Genomic DNA, 23,419 nt, shown 5'->3' with positions numbered 1-23,419 from the left:
GGGCTAGCTACGCGTCTAAGAAGGTTAAGGAGACATTTCTTAATTTTCAAATGTCTAAAGATTAATCGGGCGGTAGCTAGCTACCTAGCATTTAGAATAATGCCTTCTTGTTATATATTTCTCAGCTTTCTTGTTATATGTTTTGCTAAAAGTGATTTTGACGTGTTTTTTATGAATTCTGTAACAGCCAAAGTTTGGCTTCATGTCTTGTTTAACATATTGTATCTATATAAGTCATTTTCTATGATAATAATGCTTTATTTTGCTGTTTTATAAAAATATAACATCTGCAATATTATGCAATATTTGACATGTCTATACGTCATGAGCTGAAATTCATCTTCCCACTAAATATTGTTTTTTCTTTGAGCTGAAATAACTATATGCCATTGCCATCAACCATGTGCTTACTATGAGTTGGCATTGTTTATTCAGAAATCAATATTTCTTAGAAGTGCTTCGGTTAAAGTGTTTTGACTAGAGGTGCTAGAACGCATTTGATGCAAGTGATTCACAAAGAAGCACTTTTCGACAGTCCTTCAATCGTGCTTTTAACTAGTTCGAATACCGTCCAAACATTGCCTTAAAATTTCCCACGCAGGAATCGACATCCCGCCCTACTCTCATGTCAGAACAGAGACGGAAACGGCGGGACAAGAAATTAAGCCACCGAAGCAAATGTTCCCCCAATCAATTCCCGTCACGTCCTCCTTATCAACATTCATACACGAATCACAGTGCACACAAATCTCAGCCGTCAATCACCAGGCTCCAGCATATTCTTCGCTCCAGAATATTCTCATCGCGAACCGAACCCAGCCAATTACACCTCGCCATGTCATCCCATCACGTGCCCTATTTCCACGTCACCATCCCTAAACCGCATCGTTACATGCGAATATCCGACTTGGAAAGTACACGTGCAACAGCAAGGTTGCAGAAACAGAGCGCCCCGAAAATACCAACCGTTAAATTCTCAGCCCACCCATAACTCGTCTCTGTTTGTTTCCTTATATCTGCAAGCTTCCCGAATTCCGATTCGGAACTCTAGAAAATTCAATTGGTTTGCTCTCAGTCGAAACCCTAGCTTCTACGCCATGGGAAGCGAAGGCCAAGCTTCGACCTCCTCCAACGCCTTCTCCTTCATATCGAAAGGGTGGAGGGAAGTGAAGGACTCGGCCGACGCGGATCTCCAGTTGATGAAGCACCGGGCCAATGAGTTCAGGAACCTCGCGACGTCGTTCGACCGCGAGCTCGAGAACCTGTTCAAGTTCAACTCCGCGTCGTCGGCGGGGATTCGGTCGTCTTCGGCGTCTCCGCCGGCGGAGATAGACTTCGTCAAGAAGCTGCAGCCGAAGCTGTCGGAGTTTCGGAGGGTGTATTCGTCGCCGGGATTCAGCAAGAAGGTTCTGGACAAGTGGAGCCACAGGTCGAGGATCCGGATCGATTTGTCGGCGATAAAGAATGCGCTGGTGTCGGAGGTGGAGGACAGGGATGGGGTTATGGAATTTAATAGGGGTATTAGGGGAAGGCCATTGAAGTTCAGTGAGTTTTGGGGCGAGTGGAAAGGGGAGGGTAAGGGGGAGGATGAGGAGAGACAGTCTAACAAGGACTGGGAGCCAATTCGGGCGTTGAAGACGAGATTGAAAGAGTTTGAAAAGCGGGAATTTCTTGGTGGATTTAAGAACAGTGAGTTTGTGGAGAAATTCAAGTCCAGCTTGGTATGTTCTCTCTACCTTCATTTCGTATTTTGTTGCTTTCAGTTCCGAGTTTCCGAAGCAATTAAATTTGTTAACTTTGTATCTTAATTCCAATCGATTTTTTTTTTATTTTTCGGGTTCTTCTTAGATTTTGATTGGCTATATGCATCAAAAATAAAAATTGAATCTTGACTGTAGTTTGTATTGGAATGACATGGTACAATTCAGGTGGAAGTTGGTATTAGTGATACATATAGGTGGCTATTGTGTTTTGGTTAATGAAAACTAAACAGATGTAAACCGAACTATGAAACTTTAAATTTGATAGCTGTGTGCTTATTTTTGTTATCGATATCTTTGTGAGTTTATTGGGTTGCCTACATTAAGTCGGGGTAGGGGACACTGAGAGACTATTGTGTTGAAATGTGATTGGATCCTTGGGGAATAAGATAGAACTTATGGGAAGCTAGTTACTAAGGTCTCCTGCACTAAATATGAATAAACAAGTTTAGAGTTGAAAATACGAAATATTTCATATTTGTTTGGTCACAAGAAGGTATAGAAGAAAAATCCTTCAGCTAAGGTTCTGAAATCATTGGAGAGAGTTTTGCAGTCAACAGTAAAGGGGTTTTTGATCAACTACTTTGAACCATGCGATGCCAAACAGTGTAGGCTTATGGTAGTTCTTTGTTATGCATAGATGTTGGGAGCCCAATATCATTCAGAACCACAACCTGTGCACCAATTGGAATATTATTAGATCAGTTAAAACTTAAAACTTGATATGTGTCAATGCCTATGCACTATGTCGTTGGGTATAAACGCTTCAGTCTGAGCGTCTAGTGTGTGACAATCCTTCTATCTAACTAACAAGCGAGTTGTTATTTTATTCAGAATGTATTTCTCTACACAATTTCATGAGGTGCATAGTGATGCCAAACAAATTATATGATGTTTGTCCTCTGAAAGGAGCATTCTTTTTGGTGTATCGCAGTTGTTTTTTCTGCAGTTTACATTTTAAATTTCCCAGTCTTTGTTATCCATGATCATTGTTTATTTCTTGATATGTGGTAATAAAGAGGTGCTTGCATATTCTTACAATTATTTTTTTCCCTCCTGTTTTCAGAAATCAATTTACAAGGAGCCTGAGGAGTCAAAGGTTGGTATACATTCTGCATATTTTGCTTTTGTTTCCTTGTGTTTTTTTTATTGGAAATTTTTGTATTGTCCTTTTTGTTGGAATGTTTTGCTGTAACGTGTTACTGTGCAGAACTCATTTTTGGCATATTTATGTACATTATCTAATCTTTCACTGTCATAAGCCTCCAGAGGAATTTGCTTTCTTGGTATACGCTGGGTAAATAAAAGAAGCATTTGGCAATATCTGTAAATTTTGTGTATGTTTATTCAACACATAATTTATACATAAAATTCTGTACATGTGTAAAAGAAATCATAATATAGCCTTGATGCCCAAGCCCTCCTAGTCCTCATCTTTCTCTTTGTGCTGTCCTTTTTGTTTCATTGAACTCACGACAAAGCTTTTTAATTTCTGTAACACAGTTGTAACTGTAGCCAAATAAGAGAAAAAGACGGGTTAGTAGTAGTACAGTTCCAACAAAGAATGGCTTAATATCCAAAACTTAACCAGAAAAAGATGAGAAGCTAGGATTTGTTGTTCTTGCAAACTGTGGTGTCCGTATTCCATACACTGTACATATTGGGCAAGAGTTTCTAATCTTGGTAGCAAGAGAATACTAGACTTTGATTGGGTCTTAAATATTCTAAGACTCCAAAACCACGGGCCTGGATTTTGATGATGCTCCTTATGAACTGGTTTTGCTGTGCCTGTTTCATTTCATAATATTTGAATAATTAGATGGACATAACATAAAACCAGTTTAACTATAATTAAGTAGGTAATGTGCTATTGTAATTTTCTCTTTTGTATACATGATATAGGCAGTACCTCCTTTGGATGTGACAGAACTTTTGGCATGTTTGGTTAGGCAATCTGAGCCTTTTCTGGATCAACTTGGCGTTAAGAGAAGTAAGTGATTCTTTAAGTTCTGTTTCAAGCTGTTACTGTATAAATTCTTGGGTCTATTTTGTGTCGTTTCTTCTGCTGGTGTGGGGAGACTTTCATGCTTTTGTGAGGTAATTAGATGAGTAGTGAGGCTTCAAGTTCTTTTTTAATATATATATATATATATATGTACATATGTATATATATGTGTATGTTTTATATTAAATTTGATACGTATTTTATTTGAAAAATATCAGGTAAGTTATGGAATTTATAGTTCGAACTTTGTTGGACTATTTCCAAGTGTAAACATATGATATCAATCATGGTATAAACGGTGTTCTAAACTCATAGTGTCGACATCCTGATCATGAACATGAATCTATCTTAAAGAAGGATTCACCTGGGTATTAACTTATTGAGTAGCACCAGGATCATATCACTCTTAAACAACAATACGCACAAAAGGAAAAAAAAGTAAAGGAATATAATTTCACATCTCTTTATCTTGGATTCTATTTGCCAAGACTGAACTTGTACGGTATTGAAAATGATTGCAGATGTGTGTGAGAAAATAGTGGAAAGCTTGTGCAGCAAACACAAGAACCAAGTACTGCACTCACATTCTTCTGGAGAGTCATCTGTTCTAGACAGTGAGAACATAAATGATGAATTAGATTTAAGGATAGCCAGCGTCATCCAAAGCACAGGGCATTCTTATGATGGTGGGTTTTGGACAGACCATGCAAAGCATGACCCCTCAGATGAGAAAAGACATGTTGCTATTGTCACAACTGCTAGTCTTCCTTGGATGACAGGAACAGCAGTGAATCCACTGTTTCGTGCTGCATATCTTGCAGAATCTGCAAAACAGAATGTTACATTATTAGTTCCATGGCTTTGTAAATCAGATCAAGAACTTGTATATCCTAGCAACATCACTTTTACTTCACCAGAAGAGCAGGAAATTTATATCCGTAACTGGCTTGAGGAAAGGATTGGCTTTAAAGCTGACTTTAAGATATCATTTTATCCAGGAAAGGTAATTTATCTGGTGACCCTGACTATGCAAATGACTTTTTATTTATATCATATCATGGTTGCTAATTGATATTTGGTCCTATATATTAGTTTTCAAAAGAAAGGCGAAGCATTTTACCAGCTGGGGACACTTCTCAGTTTATTCCGTCCAAGGATGCTGACATTGCTATTCTGGAAGAACCGGAACACTTGAATTGGTATCATCATGGTAAGCGTTGGACTGATAAATTTAACCATGTTGTTGGTGTTGTCCACACAAATTACTTGGAATATATCAAAAGGGAGAAGAATGGTGCTCTCCAAGCCTTCTTTGTGAAGCACATAAACAATTGGGTTACAAGAGCATACTGCGACAAGGTATTAGTGAATCCATTGAATATCTGATGATCATGTGCAATTTCTTTATGAATGTGTTGTATCACGGTTTCTGCTAACGTTATTAGGGACAGATGGGTTCAGAAAGATATGATAGACTTAGGTATGCTTTTCTTGATCTGATAACTAAATTGTTAATGATTTTTCTCCAGGTTCTTCGCCTTTCCTCAGCCACACAGGATTTACCGAAGTCTGTGATTTGCAACGTCCACGGCGTGAATCCCAAGTTCTTGAGAATTGGAGAAAAGGTGGCTGCAGAAAGGGAACTTGGACAGGAAGCGTTCTCAAAAGGGGCATATTTCTTAGGGAAGATGGTCTGGGCAAAGGGATACCGTGAGCTCATAGATTTGTTGGCAAAGCACAAGAGTGACCTTGATGGCTTCAAGTTGGACGTGTATGGAAACGGAGAGGATGCCAATGAAGTTCAGAGTACAGCTAAAAGCTTGGACTTAAATCTCAACTTTCTTAAAGGAAGAGACCATGCAGATGATTCTCTTCACGGGTAAGGATCTTTTAGGAACTCTCCGTGCAAAAGCATATTAGCTCCTGTGCAGATCGTCACTTAGAAATAACATTCGATGAATGAATGATTAAACCGTTCAATCTTACAATTTTCTTTCTTTCTTGCCCCTCTTCATTTCTCCTGTTAATGATATTCTCTCTTTTGCTTGAAGGTACAAAGTCTTCATAAATCCCAGTGTTAGCGATGTGCTGTGCACGGCTACTGCTGAGGCGCTTGCCATGGGAAAGTTTGTAATTTGTGCGGATCATCCATCAAATGAGTTTTTCAGATCATTTCCTAATTGCTTGACCTACGAAACATCTGAGGAATTTGTTGCCAAAGTGAAGGAAGCAATGGAAAACGAACCTCAGCCCCTCACTCCCGAGCAACGATACCATCTTTCATGGGAAGCCGCAACCCAGAGGTTCATGGAGTATTCTGAGCTTGACAAAGTCTTGAACAAAGACAACAATGGTGCGAAATCAACCATGGGGAACCGAAAGAGGATCCCAAAATCAGCATCAATGCCTAGCTTGACGGGTATGGTTGACGGAGGATTGGCATTTGCCCACTACTGTCTCACCGGTAATGAATTCCTTAGACTATGCACTGGAGCAATTCCGGGAACCCGATACTACGACAAGCAACACTGTAAAGACCTTCGTCTCTTGCCTCCCCATGTAGAAAATCCAATATATGGGTGGTAACTAGATTACCCGTCCAACTGTGTATAATACTAACTCATGGTATTTTAGGAGCCTGCAAGCAATGATTTAGGTAGAAAAAGATCTGTTGCTGTAAATGTATGCATTAATGGAGCATATATTTTGGTAGATATCCAGATCCAAGTTTTGCTTTCTTCTCTCGTATTTATCTGTAGAAAATTATTGACAGTATATAGCCAAGCCATGACACTGTATTACGTTCAAACAACATAATTTATTTCTTCAAATATTTCTTTCATAGGTGTAAAATTACTTACTTTGTTCAATAATTGTGGTATGTCGGATTTGAACTTAGGACCTTCTCTAATATAGTGGAGTTTGAAAGTCTACGATGGTGTAAAATTACTCTGGTAGACGTCATTAACATCCCATCTTACTCTCCCATTTTCATTGATATTCGGATTATCGAATTTAGATCTGATTTGAATTATTAGATTGTGCGTTTTCAGTTCATATCCTGTTAATTATATCAAATCTAATTGGATCCAGTTTAAATATCGATCCCCCTTGGAGATGCAAACTGAGTTTTCCTTTCCATTTTCTGAGATGGCAAGACAAATCGGCATTGCCTCTTGTTTGCCTTATTAGCATATGGAAGGAGTGAGGTATCATCTTGAGGTAACTTTGTATTTTGACAACTTAGGTGACATACTTATGCATTCCACTTATCAAATTTTAACCTACTCCAAAGGTTGAGGTTGGATATTTTATAGACCATTTATGGTGCGATCCTAATTTGTTCAAATGATGAGGAAAGTACATTAATACTTTTAAAAATTGCGTGTTTTCACGGAGCTTCATACGGGTTTCAAATTGTTTTTACAATACTCTTTCGGTTAAAAGAATGCTGATGTCATTAAAAGGTTTCTTTAATAACAAATTTACCCTCAAAGATTAAATTTCAAATACATCGCCTAAGCTTTATTCGTATTTTCGCATGATCCCTTCGTAAAGAAGAAAACATTATGACAGTTCAAAAATGTAAGAAAACCGACATCGTTTATAGTATGTATATGGGGATACTCTTTACTAGAAATATTGTTTTTGCTTCGTGAATTACTGTTAAATAATGTCGCTTCATTTTATGTTTAGAGGTTATATGAAAGCATATTAGCGGGTCTTATTGTAAGGTTTAAAACCTTTAGGGGGTTATATGAAAAAACAATTAACCTAAGGGGTTGAAAACACGATAAATCTCCGTGGCCGTGTAATTGTCTAGAAAAGTAAATTTGTCATTTATAAGAATTTTTTTAATGGAATCGCCAAATTTTGGATGAATTATAGGATTTTGAAACATGATATGAACTTATACATCTTTTTAAATTTGTAATATGAACTATATAAAATATCAAGCAGTTTATCATATCAATCCTAAATCATTAATTTGTTATCTTATCCTAACACCGTTAAATTTTTCATCCAAAATACTTGTACATGACTTATATTTAGAGTTATTTCAAACGTTTGACCTCATTTTCAATTCATTTCATTTGTTTGCCATAATCAATAACTTTGTAAAAACAATGTAAGTTTAATATTTATCATTGTTTTAAAGAACAACTATCTGCAAGAACATGTGATATATATTTTGAGGACTATACTGCTGGAGAGAAACTCGATTAGAATTAAGTTTCATTTTTTATTCAAAAAAAAAAAAATATGCCATTGTGTAATCATTTTCATTTTTTGGTTTGTAGAAATCCTAGATTTTTATTTTATCTTAAGTAAGTTTTTAGAAGGGGAGTGGAGAATTAAAATGTCCTAAATAAGTTAATAACCCTAAACACAAGTCATGAGCAAGGCACACGACATATTTTGGAAAAAAAAAACCTAACGGAGTTAAGGGCATATGACAAATTAATGATTTTAGAAATTTGATATGATAAATCGATTAAAATTTTAGTTCATAAGAAAAATTCATAAAAGTGCGCAAGTTCATATGACATTTTAAAAAATTTCCCATGAACCAAAGGGTTTCATGAAAACATTTAGAAACCTCTGTGGATGTTTGTGTAATTTTTGAAACCTTGTGGGAATTCTGGAAACATGAAAAACCTCAAGGGGGATAGTTTTGATAACTCCAAGTAAAAACATGTAGAATCACTAAATTAAATTTTTTTGCAAAAGTTGTGTGGTTTCTAACTTTGCAAACAAGGTATGGTCGTCTAATGTGAAGGATGATGTAGGTTTACTTTGTTAGATGTACCTTTCTTATAAGGTATAGTTGTCGTGAAAGATAATGTAAGTTAGATGTACCTTTTTGTATGTAAATCTTTCTCTTGTAAGTCTTTCTTCTTTTAAAAGCAATATTGATAAGATGTGGTAAAATTGTTTGATACCTATTTAATTGGAGATGCTCTTAATGTGCCATGTTTAAACATTTGGTTTCATGTAATAACATAACAATCTCTGATTTATAGTCTATCAGGCTATATTACCGGTTAATAGTGGCTGTATATACTTTGTGTTTTAACTTCTGCGTGGGTTCCCTATGCAGCTTAATTATTAAAATGTACACTAACGTGAATTGAACTTGCGTTTGAAATGTCCAAATTAAATTAAAGTCTTTTCTTCATGTGATCGCCATTTCCTGACGCTATAAATAACGACTCATGACAGGAGGAACAGCTTAGAATTTATTCAAATACAACGATTAAACTACTATAATATTCTAGGGAATTTTGGGACCTCTATTTTGTTAGTAATTAAGAATATTTCTATAGAGATATACATATATATATATATATATATGTATATATGTATGTACAGCCCAAACAATAAAGCCATTTCAATCTTCGGTTTCGGTTAGATAGGGTTTCAGACGTTGAAACTCTAATATACTCTTATTTATCATTCTATATATACTCTAATGCACTTTTATTCATCATTCTATTCACTAACTTTAGTGATTTAAAATGTCGTTATCAATTTTCATTCTTGGTGTTATATCTTTTTTATATTGAATTTGTAATATCGTATGGGGATATGATGTATTTTGAACCAAACTCAAACATGATATGTGGTCAAAATTGTACGTGGGTTTTTCATGACCAAAGTGTATTCTTGTCCACAACATATGGTGGCAGCTTGAAGATCATCATGCTTCAAACCCTTTTTCTAATAGTGCAAAAGGACTCCATCATGCGTTGTTGGTTCTATGAATCTGACCTATTTCCGTGGTCGTATTAGTTTAAGTAAATTAATTTAATCTGATGACACTACTGTTGTGTGCCATCTTTCCAAACTTCGGTGTGGGTTTGAGCTAATGGGATTGCAGTCGGTCAGTCGGTTAGCCCGTGTCTTTCAAGAATTTTAAAAGTTTTCAGTATTGTTTATTTTAATGAAAAATCATATTTTTACATTAAAAAATCTATTTACTTTATCCTTTATTTTGACCTTATCGTTAAAATTCAAAGTTTTCAAACTTTTTTTTAATTAGTTTTCTTGTGCTTTTCTTATGCAATTTAAAATTTTATATGTAAATTAAATGGGACAATGAAGAAGAACCGTTATTTTGACTTTATCTTTAAAATTCAAAGTTTTTAAAATTTTTTTTTAATTAGTTTTCTTGTGCTTTTCTTATGCAATTTAAAATTTTATATGTAAATTAAATGGGACAATGAAGAAGAACCGTGTTTTCTTAAATAAAAAAAATAAAAAAAATAAAAAAAATAAAAAAAAGAGAGGAGAAGAACCGTTTGATTTCATATTTAACTCTCTCTCTCTCTGATCTGAACGCCGCTGACCATGATGTGTGTGGAATGTTCAGGTTTCTTAATGTGGCCTTTTAGCTTGGGGACTGCAGCCACTTCAGCACTGCCTCCTCTGTTCAACCATCTACAGCTACCGAGATAATGTATCAGAAAGATTTTTTTTCTTTTTTTTATCTCTCTTTTCTTCTTTCTTCTCTTATTAAACGATTATGATTAAATCACGTTAATATTTTGTATTAATTTTTTTATAAATAAAAAAAGATAAAAAGAAAACTATGAAAGGAGGGGAGAGAAGAGAAGAGAATGAGAAAAGAAGATGAGAGAATTCTATGAGCAAAGAAAGAGAGAATTTTACTCCGTAATATATATATATATTGTTGGTGTGAGTCAACCATTTAGTTTAGGAATGTAATCTTATAATTTATTCCTTGTATAATTGGGATTCTTATTTCCTGTTATGTGAGATATTGTACAACTATATATTTACCTCCTAAAGAGGAGAATAAACACACAATTCAAACCCTAAACACCTTTATCTTGGTATCAGAGCAGGTTTCGACCTCTCTAAACCCTTACTCTTGTTGTTGACTTGGAGTTCTCATTGGCTGGAAAAACAACCACCTGTAGTAAAACCAAAGGTGATCTCAAAACAAGAGAATCACCTTGAACCTAATCCTAGGAAGGTAACCCAATATCCACACCACCGTTTCTTTTTTCAATGGCTGAAAGCCATGCAATATTGGGTTCAACCCCTAGGCTTGCTGTGTTAACATCCACAATGGTTGTTTTTGGGCTTGCCGAGCCTGGAGCCCACATTCTAAGTGGACTGGAGGCAGGTTCCCATGCCATTGTCGGCAACAGATTGGGCAATGCATGCGCCCGGGTTCATCAATTAGTAATGGTGGCATTGGTAGCAGACTGGGCATAGGCCCGCAACTTTCATTATTGAATTTGATTTTGTCCCAAGAACAATTCGATGATCCAAGTAAAATTGGCATTGCATTCACAACATCCACTAAACGAGATTCTGGTTGGATGGCTACGAATCATATGGTATATGATGAATCCCTGTTTCACCACTTAACCATGCCACCCAAGGAGAATGTTATCATAGCAAACGGTGAAATCGCTCTAGTTACAGGAGCAGGTTCCGTCGCATTTACTCCTTCTTTATCTCTGCATAACACTCTTCTTGTTCCTTCATTGTCGAATCATTAACTTTCTGTTGGTTAAGTTACGGAACAATTAGATTGTGTTGTACTCATGTTTCCCACTTTTTGCCTACTATAGGATATCCAGACACAGGCGATCATTGGGTGTGGTACTAAGATGAGAGGGTTATATTATGTGGATGATGTGGTACTGGGCCGAGTCAACCAAGTGAGCAGTGGTCACAACAACAAGGTTAAGAGAATTTGGTTATGGCATCATTGAGTAGGACGTGCATCTTTTGGTTATTTAAGAAAATTACTTTCGTTTTTATTTAATGGCGTTTCAGACTCTGATTTTCAATGCCAGGATTGCATTCTAGCAAAAAGTCATCGTACTTTTTACCACTTGAGTCCAATAAAAGATTAGTGCCCTTTGAGTTAATTCACTCTGATGTATGGGGTCCCTCACCAATAGCGACGCGCCATGGTATTCGATGGTTTGTTACCCTTGTAGATGATTGCACCAAAATGACTTGGCTCTATACCATGAAATAGAAGAATGACGTTGGGCAAATTTTCCAAGAGTTTTATTGAACGATTGGAAATCAATTTTCTCTTTCTATCAAAGTCCTGAGATCCGATAATGGTGGAGAATATCTTAATTCTGAACTATCACAATTTTTTGCAGAGCATTGCATACTTCACGAGACTACTTGTCCTCAAACTCCTCAACAAAATGGTGTGCTAGAACGTAAAAACAGACATATCTTGGAAACTACACGGGCTCTTCTAATTGGGGCTCATGCTCTTCATGCCTATTGGGTGGATGTAGTTACGTATTCCGTTTATCTTCTTAATTGAATGCCCTCTCAAGTTCACAACTTCCAAACTCCCATGGAAGTCTTGACGGATTATGTCAGTTTACCATCTTCTCTTCAATTATCACCTCCCATATTTGGATGTGTGGCTTATGTGCATCTTCACAAGAATCAATGGAGTAAATTGGATATGTGTGCTGTTCGTTGTGTATTTCTAGAATTTAATAGCCAACAAAAGGCATATCGATGTTACCATCCACCTACTAAGCATTTCTATGTCACTATGGATGTCACCTTTTCCGAAACCGAGATGTTTTTCATCTCTGATCAAAGCCACGGTACTCTTCAGGGGGAGTTGAATAGTAAAGACGAAGACTACAGTTGGTTTGATGTTCTACATGAATGAGACAGTTGGCATGGTCCCAGTGGTACAGACGGGACCGAGATTGAATACTTAGGTGTTATGAGTAACCTACTTGACCGTGCCTTACCAGAGGGTCGCGGCACATCAATTCAAAGCCCAACAGTAGGCGACGACATAGCATTTCAGAGCTTGGTAGTGGCTAATGACACAATAAGCCAAAGCCCAGTGGATCTTGACCGTGAAACCCCTGATCGAGAGATAGCTCATGCAACGTCAAATAATAGGCTTACACTATTTATGGATTTAATAGAAGGTAATGGGTCCACGAGTGATATTGAAACTGTGCAAACAGAAAATAACCTTCATTCTCCTCCACTAGTACACGCTCATGTTCCCGTGGATATCCAAGAGGTACGTTCTTATACTCTAGATATTGTTGAAAATTCCTATATTTTACCTCCTAGGCAAAACCGCGGGAAACCACCCGACATGTTATCTTCAGAAGGAAAAGTGAGATATGTAATTGCAAAGTATGTGTCCACTCATCAACTATCCCCCAAGTACCAAGCCATGGTGAATCAAATGGCTGGGATTAAAATTCCAACAAAAGTGGAAGAGGCTTTGCGAGATCCCCGTTGGGTAAAAGCCATGGGAGTAAAGATGGAAGCCTTACAAAGAAACGGAACGTGGAATGTAGTGTCACTACCACAAGGGAAGAGACTAGTGGGATGTAATTGGGTGTTCACCATAAAGCACAAGGCGGATGGATCCATTGACAGATATATGGCAAGATTGGTAACTAAAGGGTACACACAGACATTTGGAGTTGACTACCAAGAAACGTTTGCTCCAGTCGTAAAAATGAATACTATTCGAGTCCTTTTATCTTTAGCAGCTAACCTGGACTGGCCTTTGAAATAGTTTGATGTGAAGAATTATTTCTTACATGGAGATCTGGAAGAACAAGTATACATGGATTTTCCACCAGGATATGAAACACCGAATGAAGCAGGGAAAGTATGTAGACTCCGAAAGGCTCTCTACGGACTCAAAAAATCACCCAAAGCATGGTTTGGAAGGTTCACTGAAGCAATGAAAAAGTACGGCTATAGACAGGGAAATGCGGACCACACCCTGTTCATCAAACGCATGGGGGGTAAAGTTACTTTGTTGATTATCTATGTGGATGATATGGTAGTTACTGGTGATGACACAGAAGAGATAAAAAGACTGCAGGGGTATCTTTCATCAGAATTTGAGATGAAGGATCTAGGAGGCTTGAAATACTTCTTGGGCATTAAAGTTGCTCATTCTCGTGATGGTATTTACTTGCATCAGCGGAAGTATGTTCTTGATATTCTCTCTGAAATTAGAATGTTAGCTTGTAAACCAGTTGAAACTCCCATTGTGCAGAATCATCACCTAGCGATATACTAGGATCAATTCCTACCAATAAAGAAAGATATCAGAGACTGGTAGGACGCTTGATTTACCTATCACTTACAAGTCCGGATATTGCGTATACAATTAGTGTTGTAAGTCAATTCATGCATGCTCCTAGTGAGGATCATATGACAGCAGTGATGCGTATATTGAGTTATCTGATAGGTGCATCGGGTAGAGGACTGATCTTCAGGAAGCATGGACATATGGAGGTAAAGGGGTATATTGATGCTGATTGGGCGAGAAACATTACCAATTGTCGCTCCATATCAGGCTACTTCACATTCATAGCAGGAAATCTGGTAACTTGGAGAAGCAAGAAGCAAAATGTAGTGGCTAGATCCACGGCTGAGGCAGAGTATAGAGGGATGGCACATGGAATTTGTGAATTTTTATGGCTCATGATTCTTCTCACTAAGATTGGGTTCAAGCCTTAGGGTCTATGTTATTATACTACGACAATCAAGCTGTGAGATAAATAGCCAATAATCCCGTTCAGCATGATCATACAAAGCATGTGGAGGTAGATAGAAACTTCATCAAAGAGAAGTTAGATGTCGAAATGATTGATATTCCATACGTGAGGTCTGAAGAACAATTAGCAGATGTGTTAACTCATGCGGTTTTAACAAGGGTGTTTCAAGACTTACTTGACAAGTTGGGCTTAGGAGATATTTATGCATCAACTTGAGGGGGAGTGTTGGCGTGAGTCAACCATTTAGTTTAGGAATGTAATCCTATAATTTATTCCTGTATAATTGAGATTCTTATTTCCTATTATGTGGGATATTGTACAACTATATATTTACTTCCTAGAGAGAAGAATAAACACACAATTCAAACCCTACACACTTTTATCTTATATATATATATATGTATGTATATATATATATATATATATTTATGTATGCATGTATATGTATTGAGGAAATCAATCACAAGCTGGAAATGTACCACGCTCTATGTATTTTACTATATATACATCATTAGGTTTAGGTATGTATCTCTAATTATATACGGTTAGGTTGCCAATAAAGACTTTCTTGATGAGGAATTAAGCATGATGTTGGTAAGCGGTGGAGCTTTACATTTTTAGCTAAATACGTACCACACAAATTGTCTGGATTCGTATTAAAAATTAAGCAAGTTGCATGAGGTAAAGGAATACAACAAAATAAATAATGATATAGTTAAGGTCATATGAACTAGTCCATATAAGGCATCTTTTGGTAGTGAGTGAAGCACATGAAATGGAAAATAATTATGAATCATATTGTTTGGGCAAAGATTTCTCTGGAGAAGGATCCTCGGACCTCAGCACAGCTCCCCAAGGGATTGGCACTTTTGGATGTGTAGTCGGGTTCTTGCTTGTTGAAGGGCTACAAGAAGAGAACAAAGTTAGTTTTGAAAGGTGCCTTTGTGGGTCTTAGGTGTAGGCCTTGAGGCTCGCAATCAAAACTAAGTAAGTGCTAGGCGTGCCATTGCTATCTCAGTATAACAGATGTTGAATAAATGTGTTTTAAGTTGATTACTTGCGCCCTAAGTTATTCAAACTTCTTGTTATCAAAGGATTGTCAAAGGATTGTATGTTTGAATGAAGGGAGTCCAGAGCCTCTTAAGTCATTTGCTGATTCTAAACTGTTCTTAATGAAAACATATCTTATTAAGCTAACTAGATCCAGATGCAAATAAGACTCTTAAAATAGAGAAATAGGTGGGAATAACTTGAATACATGTCGAAGAATGCATTAAGTAATAGATCTACTAATGTAGGAAACAAACTAAGACCTTTGGACAAGATTTCACCTTGTCTGGCAAGGTTGAACTTCTTGCAGTCACTTCTTTTTGAATTTACAGGGTTTATATGCTAAAAAGGGATGGATGGTAAACAAGTTTACACGAGAGAATCGATACTACAACACTAAAGGAAGTAGCAGAGTTTTTATACTAGACAAGAGATAGTTTGTTAGAGAACTATCACTAAACAAGACTGAATGTTGGTTGATTTCAGCTTTTGGATGCAAATCTGGCTTGATAGCAGAGTTTGTATGTTTGTTTGTTTGATTGATTGAGCGTCCTTGGCTCTGGGGCCTCTTTTTCCTTTTATAGGCAGTTTGGTCTAGCTGATGTAACTTTTGCTCTTACCCGAAAACACTTGGAGGGTAGCGAGTCATCAACTTTTTATTTGTAATGCCACTAGAAAGTGTTCTTTGGTTGATAGTAGGTTAGTCTCTATCACTTGTCATTTCACTCATAGACATGTGACTTGTATCTTGGCTGAGAAGACTTCAATTTGCTCTGGGCTTGAGGTTGGGCTTCGGGCAAGTCTCCCTTTAATTTAGCATCCTTGGACTTCTCTTTGTGAACTCAATATTTAAATATTAACTTAAACACATATGTACCTGTTTCACATGCATATTTATATATTGATCCAACATCAACTTCGTTTTGTGGTGGTGATCGATTCCAATGCCAACTAATATTAATTAGTTACATAAAGCAGAAGGTTCTCTTGAATGTTTGTTGAATGGAAAAGAGAAGGAAGAGGGTGCGTAGAGAAGGAATTAATGTACCATGATTAAACTTGAATAAAACGTTATGGTCTATTTAAAGGAAAAGAATATAACAAGGAGAAATTAGGTTCTTATCCCCCTTTTTGCTACTCCATTGATTAAAACTCATTTTTATTTTTTGATCAAGGTCCTTAGGTGTTAATAAACGACATTAATTATTTCAATAATAACATATTTTTTATTTCTTAATATATTCATTTCGTGTTACAAATGTTGCATTTGGTATCTTAATATTTAGCCATGCTAAATTTTTTATCGTATATTTTTATTTTTAGTTTGTACCTATTTTTTATTTGCAACCCTTTTTTTTAATTTGTACCAATTTTCTTTTCAATTTTAATTTGTACCCATATATTAATTTCTTTTTGTGCCCATATATTTTAAAGTTTTATTTGTATTTGTACCCATAATTTTAATTTATTTGTACCCATTTTTAATTTTGTTAAATGTACCCATGCTAATTATATATATTTATTTTGTGTTTTAAAATAAATCAGTAGTTATTTTTTAAAATATGTTAATAATTATGTGGGTTGGGTACATTATTGTGATAGCCCGTCCCAGATTTTTCGTACCGTAGAGGTGAAATGACAGTTTTGCCCCTAGTGTGTTGTTTCGTTGTGTGGTCATTTTGAGGTTTTGGTTGGCTAATTTTGGACCACACACACACCCACACTCATTTTCCTCTGCTTTCCCTGTCCCTTATCACTGTCTCTCCCACCCTTTCCTTTCTTCCTTGTACGGATAAGGTCAAACCACTCACTAACGTGGTAGATTGAGGAAACGAATTACATATTTGTGCTCATGAGGTTCTTAGGAGTTCAACCATATCCATTTCAGGTAAGGATACCTTCGTTTTCACGTCGGACCCGAGATGCTCAAATCGGGGTACTGTTCATGCACACGTTAATTCATGTGTTTTTGAGAATTTCAAGTTTGTAGGAAGCTTGGTGATGTCCTTAGGAAGCTCGGGTTGGTTCGTTTGAAGGTGTTGGACGTCGGGATCGTGAGTTGTAGGTTTGGCCGGATTTGGTGGAGTTTTTCCAGCGAGATTCCGTGGGTTTTAGTGCTTGAAAATGGTAAGGATTTGTTCCTCCAGTTGTAAGCTTCATTTCGGTACCAATTTCGTGGAATTTGGGTGAAAAACAAGTGAGATATTAAGTTTAGAAATTTTCCTGGTTTTCTGACGAGGGCGACGGCGCCGGAGTTTGGTCGGAGAAGACAACGGAATATTCCGTCAGTTTGGATGGAATATTCCTAATGGCGTTAACAAAATTCGCCAGAGTTAACGGAATATTCCTGACGGCGCTAACTGACACCGTCAGTGTGCCAGGCACTTGCCTGTGCCTTGACCGACACGTGGGGGCGCGTGCGGTGTCAGAAAATTATTTTAAAAATATGGGGATGTTCGTGAGGTTGAGTAGATCACGTTGGTGTATTCATACACCCTATTTGAGCATTGTATGAGAAGTTATTTTGTAATGTTGGTTATGTGCTTTAAAATTAACGTTTTTATAGTTGTTTCGCATATAGGTGAGACCTATCATGAGGACGAGCGCAGTCACTTGAGGCAATGGGGTTACGACCCTTCTACATACCAGTGAGTGAGCTTTTGGTTTTCTGTATATACCTATATACTTATGATTTTCCCAGAAAATGAAATGAAACGTTTATATGTTTTAAATGCCATGAATTGCAATTGCATATTTAATTATGCATTAGTAGTTGCATATATATATATATATATATATATATATGTTTAGTGCTGCGAACGCATAGGTAAGTGCCAGGTAAGTTATGGTTTATGTTTGGGTTTAGTAGTGATTGGAGATGCATAGAGAGCTCATAACTTGCACCCCGGTGTTAGTGCTCCCGCCTAGAGTGGGGAAGTCCTTCACATGATGTTCACCTCCCGCACCACACACTCATCTTGGATCTAAGTTAGGTGCACAGTCCTGTCGTACAGACCACTTTAGGTGGTTCTGACTCGTAGGTGACCCGCGATTATTCACCCAGTCTTCACGTGATCGTAGCACTTGAGCGCATTTATTTACACCCAGTCCTGTCGTACATACCACTTTAGGTGGTTCCGACTCGTGTGCAGGTATAGTTAGTGAGTTGTGGATTTGAGCTCTAGATTCAGCCGTACAGATCACGTTATGTGACTTTGGCTGACAGATTATATGGCATTGATTGACATTACCTGAGTACTTACATTTTATTCAGAGGCATTCGACATGGCACATTTTTGAGCATGTTTTCTATATATGTGTATATATTCTAATTTTTTCTGGGAAGTATACAAGTTTTATGGCGAAGGGTTAGAACTTTGTTATTGAAATGATTTTGAAAAGCTTTGTTTTTGCCCACTCACGCTTTCTGTTTTGCGCCCCTCCAGGTTCTAGTTTGGATAGCACTTTTGGTGGCTCCCCAGAGAATTTCTCGGCATATCTGACAGATTATCACTAGTGTAGGACCACCTTTGGGTGTGTTTATTTAGTGTTTGTTCCCCTGGACTGCACTAGGTCTTTTATGCTCTGAACTTTATGTATCTCACTTACGCTTGCACATGTATGATCTACTTAGTGTATAGCTTGGTTTTTATTTATTCGTACTTTTATTATTATTTCTTAGCTTCCGCACTATGCACATGGTTACGTCACTTCCACGTGATGGCCAGCATGCCCTGATCTCGGTCGGGGTGTGTCAGTTTGGTATTAGAGCCTAGGTTTGGCAGTCCTGTACTTTTGTGAGTATTATAATTGTTTTGGTGTCTTCTATCAGAATTATGCCTCCTCGTAGGAACCACGTTGCTCTGCTGAGCTTAGTTTCCTTGATGTGGCTCAACTAGGGGAAGCTATCGCTACAACTATTCAGTCGGCGCTCCGCCCTCCCCAGAGGACTCCTCTAGAAACTATGTACAATCTGAAGCTGGATAAGTTCGAAGGCCACGAGGGTTTTGAAGGAGCGTAGCGATGACTAGAACATATTGAGAAGACTTTTCGTGTTTTGCATAATCCAGGGAATCTCCTTGTTGAGAAGTGGGTTAAGATGACATCTTGGTTTTTGGGTAAGGATTCGGCATCCTGGTGGGAGCATGAGGTTCGTCGTTTGTCCCCAGATGAGAGGACTGATTGAGAGGTATTCAGAGAGTTGTTCAGGAGAAGGTTTGTGCCTTCTGAGTATATTGACCACAAAAAGCAGGAATTCACTAAGTTAAGGCAGGGGAAATTGACGGTGAACGAGTATTACCAGAGGTTTACTGATTTGTCCCGTTATCATTTGGATGTTGCTGCCAATCCGGCAGAGATGCTTCGTCATTTCCGTCTGGGTACTAAGAAGAAGTGGACTTTTATGACGACCACCACCCCTTGTGACACCTACCACGAGTTCTATGAGATTCTGTTGAGGATTAACGATTCTGAGAACATGCCCAGTGAGAGTGAGGAGGAAGAAAAAAGATGGTAACTAGAGGAAAGATGACAAGGGTAAGGGTCAGGCGTCGCTCGGACCTCGCAAGACCCAGAGCTTCAAGCGGGGTGGAACCAGTTCTAGTTCTTCTAGTGGTGGTTTTAGTGCCACTCGTCAGGGTCGTGGTGGTAGATTTTCTGGTGGTGTTAGAGGCCAGAGGCAGAGTGATGCTGGTAGAGGAAGAGCTCCGGTTTGCCGTAGGTGTAATAATCGACATTTTGGAGAGTACAAGAGATGCAGCGGTGGTTGCTTCACTTGTGGGCAGATGGGACATCTGGCTGCAAATTGTCCCCAGAGTCAGCAGAGGCCCCAGCAGTCTTTCTTGCCACCACCTGCGCCGATCCAGCAGATTTCTGGCCCTGGTAGTTATGGACAGTCAGATCGTGATGGTCCCTATCATTATCAGGGTGATGCCATTCCGTATGCGCCAAGACCATATCCATATCCCCAGGATCCGTATTCTTAGAGTGGATATCCCCAGTATTCTAGTGGCTATATGCCGTATCCTCCAGTTCCAGCCAGTAGGTCTCAGTGGTACTAGGGATGACAGCTTCAGTAGGGGGAGATTGCTGCGAGTAGTGCGGGATCTTCGAGACAGTCTGGCCAGCCTAATCAGAGGCGTGGTGCACAGAGTTATGGTGGCCAGACGAGTAGAGGTCGTGGTAGACGGCAGCAGACCCAGGGGCGTATTCACAATATCTCTCTGCAGGATGCTTAGAATAATCCAGATCTGATCATGGGTACGTTACATATCCTTGGTTATTTTGCTAAAGTATTAATTGATTGTGGTGCTACACATTTCGTTATTTCTCATACATTTGCTCAAAGTGACGCAACCTCACCCTACACCTCTAGGGTATGATTTAGAGTTTGCTATGCCTAAAGGGGAGAGATGTATTGTTGATCGTGTGTACCCATGATGTCCAGTGATGGTGGAGGATATTGTTATGCCAGCTGATCTTATCCTTGGTTATTTTGCTAGAGTATTAATTGACTGTGGTGCTACACATTTCGTTATTTCTCATACATTTGCTCAAAGTGACGCAACCTCACCCTACACCTCTAGGGTATGATTTAGAGTTTGCTATGCCTAAAGGGGAGAGATGTATTGTTGATCGTATGTACCCATGATGTCCAGTGATGGTGGAGGATATTGTTATGCCAGCTGATCTTATCTCGTTGGATGTTGTTGACTTTGATGTGATTTTGGGCACATATTGGTTGCATTTCCATCGTCCAGGATTACCTGTGATTACTTTTGTGGGCGAGCATAGTGGGGTGAGAGATGACATTATTTCTGCTATGTGAGCAAAAATGTTGTTATTAAAAGGTTGCCAGGGATACTTAGCTCATGTGGTGTTGAACGATGCTGGTCCTAGTCGTGTGGAGGATGTAAGGGTAGTCAGGCATTTTCCTGATATTTTCTCTAAGGATTTACCTGGTTTGCCGCCAGATCGAGACGTGAAGTTCACCATTGATTTGCTTCCAGGTACTAATCCTATATCTTTGACTCCTTACCGTATGGCTCCTGCTGAGTTGAGGGAATTGAAAGTTCAGTTGCAGGAATTAGTGGATAAGGGTTTTATTCAGCCTAGTACTTCACCTTGGGGTGCTCCAGTGTTGTTTGTGAGGAAGAAAGACGGAACTTTGAGGCTTTGTATTGATTACCAGCAATTGAATCGGGTAACGATTAAAAACCGTTATCCATTGCTGTGTATTGATGATTTGTTTAATCAGCTTCGAGGTGCCTGTGTATTTTCCAAGATTGACTTGAGGTCTAGATATTATTAGTTGAAGATCAGTAGGGAGGATGTCTCTAAGACAGCTTTCAGGACTCGTTATGGTCATTAAGAGTTTCTGGTTATGCCATTTGGATTGACGAATGCACCAGCTGCTTTTATGGATTTGATGAACCGAGTATTCCAGCCGTATTTGGATAGGTTTGTCATTGTCTTCATTGACGATATTCTGGTGTACTCTAAGTTTAAATCAGAGCATGTTTGACATCTTACCTTGGTGTTGAAAAGGTTGAGGGAACACCAACTGTATGTTAAGTTTAGCAAGTGCCAGTTTGATGAACCGAGTATTCCAGCCTATTTGGATAGGTTTGTCATTGTCTTCATTGACGATATTCTGGTGTACTCTAAGTCTAAATCGGAGCATGTTTGACATCTTACCTTGGTGTTGAAAAGGTTGAAGGAACATTAACTGTATGCTAAGTTTAGCAAGTGCCAGTTTTGGTTAGACCAAGTTGCATTTTTGGGGCACGTCATTTCAGCTCAGGGTATCTTGGTGGATCCTCAAAAGGTGGCAGCTGTGGAGAAGTGGGAGCAACCGCGAACCGTCACTGATGTGAGGAGTTTCCTTGGTTTGGCAGGGTATTATCGACGGTTTGTGAAGGATTTTTCAATGATTGCTTTACCACTGACGAGGTTAACGAGGAAAGATGTTAAATTTGAGTGGGATGATAATTGTGAGCAGAGTTTCCAGTAGTTGAAACATTGTCTCACTCATGCACCTGTTTTGGCACTCCCGGACGATAGTGGTGATTTTGAGGTTTATAGTGACGCTTCCTTGAATGGTCTGGGATGTGTGTTGATGCAGCATGCTAGGGTAATTGCTTATGCTTCACGACAATTGAAACCTCATAAGTTGAATTACCCTACGCATGATTTGGAGTTAGCTGCCATTATTTTTGCGTTGAAGTTATGGAGACATTATCTTTATGGAGAAAAATGTAAGATCTTCACTAATCATAAGAGTCTTCAGTATCTTTTCACGCAAATGGATCTTAATCTTTGTCAGCGGAGGTGGTTGGAACTGCTTAGTGATTATGACTGCACGATTGATTACCACCCTGGTCGTGCAAATGTGGTAACTGATGCACTTAGCAGGAAGTCTCAGGGTTGTATCAATGCATTGTACGCTAGTCGCGTTCCTCTTCTGGCAGACTTAAGATTCATGGGAGTGAGGTTGGAGGCAGAAGATCAAAATGTGGCTTTACTTGCTAATTTTCAAGTTAGGCCAATTTTAATTGATTGTGTGCTTGAAGCTCAGGTAGCTAATGAGGAAACTCAATAACTAATCCAGGCAAGGAATCAGGGGAAGAGGAGAGACCTCAGAGTTCGTGAATTAGATAGCATGCTTATGCAGGAGGGTAGGATGTTTGTGCCTAATAATTTGGATTTAAAGAAAGCAATTCTCGATGAAGCATATATCTTGGCTTATGCTATGCATCCAGGAGCTACTAAAATGTATCATACCATTTGTCCATTTTATTATTGGCCGGGTATGAAGAGGGAGATAGCTGAGTACGTGAGTCGGTGTGCCGTGTGCCAGCAAGTTAAAGCTGAGAGGAAGAAGTCGTTTAGGTTATTGCAGCCGCTTCCCGTTCCAAAGTGGAAATGGGAAAACATTACTATGGATTTTGTGTACAAGCTTCCGCGTACACATAATGGTTTTGACGGCATTTGGGTGATTGTTAATCGGCTTACTAAGTCAGCACATTTCATTCCAG

At 38.4% G+C, this 23,419-nt stretch overlaps 1 protein-coding gene across 1 annotated transcript; it reads left to right on the top strand.

Annotated features, from left to right (window-relative positions):
• The first annotated feature begins 912 nt into the window (after positions 1–912).
• LOC137713728 (digalactosyldiacylglycerol synthase 1, chloroplastic) lies at positions 913–6,618 on the top strand. Its single transcript, XM_068453071.2, has 7 exons — positions 913–1,721; positions 2,827–2,859; positions 3,663–3,750; positions 4,287–4,768; positions 4,858–5,124; positions 5,295–5,644; positions 5,817–6,618. Exons 1-7 carry the CDS (start codon positions 1,098–1,100, stop codon positions 6,349–6,351), a joined length of 2,379 nt encoding a protein of 792 aa, XP_068309172.2. The 5' UTR covers positions 913–1,097; the 3' UTR covers positions 6,352–6,618.
• Positions 6,619–23,419: the final 16,801 nt, after the last annotated feature.

This window comes from Pyrus communis, chromosome 14 (genome assembly GCF_041283825.1).
Source record: "Pyrus communis isolate YQ-2024b chromosome 14, ASM4128382v1, whole genome shotgun sequence".
NCBI lineage: Eukaryota > Viridiplantae > Streptophyta > Magnoliopsida > Rosales > Rosaceae > Pyrus > Pyrus communis.
The sequence above is the reverse complement of the archived record's forward strand: the minus strand, read 5'-3'. Positions and strand labels throughout refer to the sequence as shown.